The sequence below is a fragment of the Chiloscyllium punctatum genome, chromosome 26 (assembly GCF_047496795.1).
Source record: "Chiloscyllium punctatum isolate Juve2018m chromosome 26, sChiPun1.3, whole genome shotgun sequence".
Taxonomy (NCBI): Eukaryota; Metazoa; Chordata; class Chondrichthyes; order Orectolobiformes; family Hemiscylliidae; genus Chiloscyllium; species Chiloscyllium punctatum.
Window position 1 is genome coordinate 64140018 of NC_092764.1, and position 7779 is coordinate 64147796.

A 7779-nucleotide genomic window follows, 5' to 3' on the forward strand; every position below is an offset into this window, starting at 1 on the left:
GTTCAGGTGGGGTCCATCTGAACGATACAGTTCCTTCGTGTCCCAATACTGATAACCAATGATCCACAAAATGGAACTCTGTTTACCATAGCACTCTTTTAGTGTTGTGTTTACTTCCCGAATCTTATCTCTTAGCCATAGTGTTTGTGAATTAGCAGAGACACAGTGGGCTGAAAGGTCTGTTTCTATGCTGAATGACTCAATTGCTCCATATACAGGAGTTTACAGGAATAGCGCTGGAAGACTGGGGAATAGCAAATGTTGTTTCTTTGTTCAAGAACAGGAGTAGTGCTAACACTGGTAGTTATAGACCAGTGAGCCTTACTTCGGTTATGGGTAAAGTGTTGGAAAAGGTTATAAGAGAGAGGATTTATAATCATCTAGGAAGGAATAGATTGCTTAAGGATAGTCAGTACTGTTTGGTGAAGGGTAGGTTGTGCATCACAAACCTTATTGAGTTCTTTGAGAAGGTGACCAAACTGGTGGATGAGGGTAAAGTGGTAGATGTGATGTATGTGGATTTCAGTAAGGCGTTTGATAAGGTTCCCCATGGTAGGCCATTGCACAAAATATGGAACCACAGGATTGAGGGTGATTTAGCTGTTTGGATCAGAAATTAGCTAGCTCTAAGAAGACAAAGGATGGTGGTTGATGGGAAATATTCATCTGGAGTTAGTTACTAGTGGTGTACCGCAAGAATCTGTTTTGGGGCCACTGCTGTTGTCATTTCTCAAATGACCTGGATGAAGGTGTAGAGGGATGGGTTAGTAAATTTGCGGTTGACACTAGGTTGGTAGAGTTGTGGATAGGGCCAAAGCATGTTGTAGGTTACAGAGAGACATAGATAAGCTCCAGAGGTGGCAAATGAGTTTAATGTGGAAAAGTGTGAGGTGATTCACTTTGGAAGGAGTAACAGGAATTCGGACTACTGGGTTAATGGTTAAGATTCTTGGTTGTGTAGCTGAGCAGAGAGATCTGTGTCCATTTCATAGATCCCTACAAATTGTCACCCAGATTGATAGGGTGGTTGAGAAGGCATACGGTGTGTTCACTTATATTTGTAGAGGGATAGAGTTTCGGAGCCATGAGATCACGCAGCTGTACAAAAACTCTATGCAGCCATACTTGGAGTATTGCGTTCAGTTCTGGTCACCCCATTATAGGAATGATATGGAAGAGTTGGAAAGGGTGCCAGAGGAGATTTACTAGGATATTACCTGGTATGGAGGGAAGGTCTTACGAGGAAAGGCGGAGGACTGAGGCTGTTTTTGTTAGAGAGAAGAAGGTTGAGAGGAGTTTTAATTAAGACATATAAGAAGATCAGAGGATCAGCTAGGGTGGACAGTGGGAACCTTGTTCCTCAGATTGATATAGCTTTAAATTGAGGGTAATAGAGAACAAATGTCAGAGATAGTCATTGTCATAGAGATGTACAGTAGGAGACTTGCCAACTTTAAGGGCATTTAAATGGCCATTGGATAAACATGTGGATGAAAATGAATAGTGTGGTTAGATAGACTTCAGATTGGTTCCACAGGTCGGTGCAACATCGAGGGCTGAAGGGCCTGAACTGCACTCTAATGTTCTATATATCATCTTCACATGGTTTCCATGTCTTGTACACTCACTGTTATGTCATTCTCACATGGTTCCACATATTCAGTTCACTGGTGTATATCATTCTTGTAGCCAGTTCACTCATTGTTATGTTTGATTCTCACATTGTAACCAGTATCCAATTCACTCACTATTCTGTACCATTCTCACATAGTTCTCCATGTCCATTTCTCTCACTGTTGTGTAACTGTAATACCAGGAGGTGTAGTTGATCTGATTAGCAAGTTGCAGATTACACTAAGATTGGTGAGTAGCAGATAGTGAAAAGGGCAGTCAGAGAATGCAGCCGAATAGAGAGAGATTGGAGAATTGGACAGAGAAATGGTAGATGAGTTCAATCCAGGTTAGACCATAAGACATAGGAGTGGAAGTAAGGCCATCGGCCCATCGAGTCCACTCCGCCATTCAATCATGGCTGATGGGCGTTTCAACTCCTCTTACCCATATTCTTCCCATAGCCCTTAATTCCTTGTGACATCAAGAATTTATCAATCTCTGCCTTGAAGACATTTAGCATCCCAGCCTCCACTGCACTCTGCAGCAATGAATTCCACAGGCCCACCACTCTCTGGCTGAAGAAATGTCTCCGCATTTCTGTTCTGAATTGACCCCCTCTAATTTTAAGGCTGTGCCCATGGGTCCTAGTCTCCTCGCCTAACGGAAACAATTCCTAGCGTCCACCCTTTCCAAGCCATGTATTATCTTGTACGTCTCTATTAAGTCTCCCTTAATCTTCTAAACTCCAATGAATACAATCCAGGATCCTCAGCCGTTCCTCATATGTTAGGACCAACCATTCAGGGATCATCCATGTGAATCTCTGCTGACACGTTCCAGTGCAGTATGTCCTTCCTGAGGTGTGGGGACCAAAACTGGACACAGTACTACAAATGGGGCCTAACCAGAGCTTTATGAAGTCTCAGTAGCACAACGGTGCTTTTATATTCCAACCCTCTTCAGATAAGTGACAACATTGCATTCGCTTTCTTAATCATGGACTCAACCTGCATGTTGACCTTTAGAGAATCCTCGACTAGCACTCCCAGATCCCTTTGTACTTTGGCTTTACGAATTTTCTCACCGTTTAGAAAGTAGTCTGTGCTTTTATTCTTTTTGCCAAAGTGCAAGACCTCATAATTGTTCACGTTGAATTCTATCAGACATTTCCTGGACCACTCTTCCAAACTATCTAGATCCTTCTGTAGCCTCCCCACTTCCTCAGTACTACCTGCCTGTCCACCTAATTTCGTATCATCTGCAAACTTCGCTAGAATGCCCCCAGTCCCTTCATCCAGATCATTAATATATAATGCGAACAGCTGTGGCCCCAACACTGAACCCTGAGGGACACTGCTCATCACCGGCTGCCATTCTGAGAAAGAAACTTTTATCCCAACTCTCTGCCTTCTGTCAGACAGCCAATCTTCAATCCATCCCAGTAGCTCACCTCGAACACCATGGGCCCTCACGTTGCTCAGCAGCCTCCCGTGTGGCACCTTATCAAAGGCCTTTTGGAAGTCTAGATAGACCACATCCACTGGGTTTCCCTGATCTAACCTACTTGTCACCTCTTCAAAGAATACCAACAGGTTTGTCAGGCACGACCTCCCCTTACTAAATCCATGTTGACTTGTTCTAATCAGACTCTGCTCTTCTAAGAATTTAGAAACCTCATCCTTAATGATGGATTCTAAAATTTTACCAACAACCGAGGTTAGGCTAATTGGCCTAAAATTTTCCATCATTTGTCTTGATCCTTTCTTGAACAAGGGGGTTACAACAGCGATCTTCCAATCATCTGGGACTTTCCCTGACTCCAGTGACTCTTGAAAGATCTCAGCCAATGCCTCCGCTAGGATGTTGCCTGGTATGGAGGGTGCTAGCTATGAAGAGAGGTTGGATTATTAGGATAATTTTCATTAGAAAGATGGAAGTTGAGGGGAGACCTGATTGAGGTCTACTAAATTATGCGAGGTATAGACAGGGTGGATAGCAAGAAGCTTTTTCCCCAAAGTGGAGGACTCAATTACTAAGGGTTACGAGTTCAAGGTGAGAGGGGAGATATGTGTGGAAAGTTCTTTATGTCATCCAGAAAAAAAATATCCTGACTCTCTGTCCATTGGTATTCACAAAGGAGGAGAACATGGTGGATGGTGAATACCATGAGGAGTATGTTGATGTGCTGGATATATCAATATTAAAAAAAAAGTTGGATGCTTTGTAAAGCTTAATGTAGATACGTCCCCTGGATCTAATTGTATCTGTCCCAGAATGTTGAGGGAACCAGGTGAGGAAATTGCTGGGACCTTAAATAAAATTGTTCTATCATCTTTTAGTCACAGGAGAGATCCCAGAGGATTAGAGAATAGCCAACATTGTTCCTTGATTTAAGAAGGGCAACAGGGATAATCTGGGAAATTACAGGCTGGTGTGCCTTATGTCAATGGCAAGGGTATTATTGGAGAAGGTTCTTAGCATTGGATTTATTCACATTTGGAGATATATGGACTTATTCGTGATAGGAAGTTTAACTTTATACAGGGAAGTGTAGTGTGCTTGAGTGTTTTGAAGACATGATAAAGATGCTTGATGAGTTGGGGATATAGATGTTGTCTATATGGATTTTAACAAGGCCTTTGACAAGTTCCCTCATAGCAGGCTGATAGAAAGGATAAAGTCACATTGGATTTGTGATGAACTGGATACAGAACTGATTAAGTCATAGGAGACAGAGACAAGTGGTGGAAGGCTGTTTTTATTTTAAACTGGGATCTATGCTCAGTGATGTTCTGCAGTGATCTGGGATCCCTGTTGTTTTGTAATATATTTTAATAATTTGGAGGTGGTAGTAGTTGGCCTGATTTGTGGTTGACTCAAAAATTGACTAGATTAGATTAGATTACTTACAGTGTGGAAACAGGCCCTTCGGCCCAACAAGTCCACACCGACCCGCTGAAGCGCAACTCACCCATACCCCTATATTTATCCCTTTTTACCTAACACTATGGGCAATTTAGCATGGCCAATTCACCTGACCTGCACATCTTTGGACTGTGGGAGGAAACCGGAGCACCCGGAGGAAACCCACGCAGACACGGGGAGAATGTGCAAACTCCACACAGTCAGTTGCCTGAGTTGGGAATTGAACCCGGGTCTCTGGCGCTGTGAGGCAGCAGTGCTAACCACTTTGCCACCGTGCTGCCCACAATTGGGGGAGCTGCAGATAGTGAGGAAGGTTGCTCAAGGGTTCAGCAGGATTTGGGTGGAAAAATAATAGATGGGAGTTTATGCAGGCAACTGTGAGGTGGTGCATTTTGCGAGATCTAATGCAGGTGGGAAGTACACAGTTAAATGGTAGAATCTTTAGCATAAAACCCTTAAAGGGACTTAAGCATGCAGATCTACAGTTCCCTGAAGGCCTGGAGCTACAGATAGTGTTATTATGGAGCACCCATGAGGGCATAAACATTGTGGATAGCACATCTAGCAACACTGACCTTATCCACTTCCTCTGGCTCCAGGCACAAATTCCATCCTTTGTCCTTCAGTTGAACCATCCTTTTCCTTAGCTCTTGCTCCTTATTTATCCATAAAATGCCTCAGGATTTTTCTTAACCTTGTTTACCAAAGACATATCATGCCATTTTTAGCCCTCATAATTCTTTGTTTGAATTCTGTGTGTCTTCAATTTCCTAAACTTTACATATGCCTCCTTTTTCTTTTTGACTAAACTCTCAATTTTTCTTGTCATCCAAGGTTCCCGAATCTTGCCATCCTTCTCCTTCATTTTCACAGGAACATACTGGTCCTGAACTCTAATCAACTGAAAGATCCCCACATGCCAGATGTAGATTTATCCTTAAACAGCCACCTCAATCTAGATTCACCAGTTCCTGCCTAATATTGTGGTAGTTTGCCTTCCCCCAGTTTAGTACTTTCACCTAAGTACTACACTTATCCTTATCCATAAGTAACTTTAAACATTCTGAATTATGATCACTATTCCAAAATGGACCCCACTGAAACTTCAATCATCTGGTTGGGCTAATTCCCCAATACCAGGTACCAGGTCTAGTATGGCCCCTTCCCTTGTTAGACTGTTTACATATTGTTGCAAAAAAAAAGTCCTGGACACACCTAACAAATCCACTCCGCCCCTCACCCTATCCAAGCCCCTGGCATGAAGCGAGTCCCAGTCATATTGGGGATGTTAAAATCACCAACCACAACAACCCTGGTGTTTTTACCTTTTTCCAGAAGCTGCCACATATCTGTTCCCTCTATGATCCACTGGCTGTCAGGAGGCCTGTAGCACAACCCCACCAACGTGATTGCACTCTTCCTATCCCTGAGCCCTACCTTTGTGGCCTTATTGAGTGAGCGCTCGAAACTGTCCTCCCTCAGCGTGGCTGTGATATTCGCCCTTGTCAGTAACTTACTGTCTCTTCTGAAATATCGAATCTCAGAACATTTATTTGTCAGTCTTGCCCCTGTCGCAACCATGTCTCTATAAGAGCTGCAACAAAACTTTTTTTTGTTCCAATCTAAGTTCATTTACCTTCCCTGCTCACATTAAAACAAACGTACCCCAGACCGCCAGTCTAGCTGTGTTTAGTAACCACTCCTTGTCTGTTCTTCCTGTTGATCAAACAGGCCTTAGTCTCAGATGAGTCCTCGGTTATTTTATTTGCTGACCTAATTCTCTAATCCCAATAGCCTGCCATACTAATTTTAGCACTCCCAAGTAGCACTCGCAAACCTGGAAGACCACCCAAGATCCAAATAGTGGAAGTTGTCCCTGTTACATATTTAATTGTCCTGGCTTCGTGTTCCTAGCCTCGCTGGCACACTCATGTGGCACAGGAAGAAATCCCAAGATTGCAACCCTAGAGCTCCTACTTTTCAACCTTGTAGCTAACTCCCTGAACACCCTTTGCAGGGTCTAGTCTTCTTTTCTGCCTGTGCCATTCATATCAATATGTCCTTCCCAATCAGAATACTCTGTGCTTAGAGATATGCTTAACCCTGACACCAGAGAAGCAACATACAACCCTGGAGTCTAGTTTGTGGCCACAGAAACACCTATCTATGCCCTTGATCATAGAGTCCCCTATTCCCACTGAGCCCATAATTTGAGCCTCCCTGCTGTTCAACAGTGCCGGTCGTGTTGCCACTGATCTGGCTGCTGCTGCTGCTTCCGCCTGAAAGGCCATCCACCCTAATTGTTCACAAAACAGTATACCAGTTTGGATGCCCAGGCTTACTCATTTTCCTTGTGATCACCCAGCTCTTCTCTGCCAGTGTTGCTCAATGTTTTTACCCTCATGGATGCTCCATAGTAACTCCAGGTCTCCATGCAGCAAATCAGGAGCTACAGCTGAACACGTCCTGCGTACATCGTCACCACGGACACTGGAAGTGTTCTTGAGTTCCCATGTTCTCACATGGGTTCCTGTGTCCGGTATGTTCATTGTTATATATCGTCCTACCATGTTTCCAGTATCCAATGCACTCACTGTTATACACCATTTTCACATGGTTAATCCATTTCACTCACTATTGTATATCATAATCACATGGCTCACTCTGTCCAGTTCATTCACTGGACATTCTCATGTTATTGCCAGTGTCCAGTTCATTCACAGATATATTCCATTCTTATGTGTTCCCAATATCCTGTACATTCTCTGTTATACAGGGAGACCACCGTATCCACAGATCTGGTTTCCGCAGTTTCAGTTACCTGCGGTTTACCATGGCCCAAACATATAGGGAATGTTCCAGGACCAGGAGGCTGCTGGGAAGGTACGTTTCCCATTTAAATGAATGGATTCGTACCTATCCACGGTTTCAGGCTTCCGCGTCAGGTCTTGGATAATCCCCATGTAGATGGGCAGGTCTACTGTATATCATTCTCGCATGGATCCATGTGACCACTTCACTCACTGTAATATATCTTTCTTACATCATTCCCCATGACCTGCACACTCAATGTTGTATATCAGTCTCACATAGTTCCCAGTGTCCAGTTTAGTCTCTATTGTACACCATTTCCGCACAGTTCTGAGTGTTCAGTGCACTCAGTGTTATTTATCATTCTCTCACGGTTCCCTGTGTCTAATTCACACTACTATATATTATTCTGACATGGTTTCCTGTGTC

General features: G+C 43.5%; 1 protein-coding gene across 1 annotated transcript in view; it reads right to left on the reverse strand.

Annotated features, from left to right (window-relative positions):
- Nucleotides 1-6120, reverse strand: part of LOC140496221 (uncharacterized) — a 24503-nt gene extending 18383 nt beyond the window's left edge. The window contains exon 1 of the mRNA XM_072595721.1: nt 5977-6120. Coding sequence (XP_072451822.1) covers nt 5977-6120 — 144 coding nt within the window. The remainder of the gene's footprint in view (nt 1-5976) is intronic.
- Between the last annotated feature and the right edge of the window lie 1659 nt (nt 6121-7779).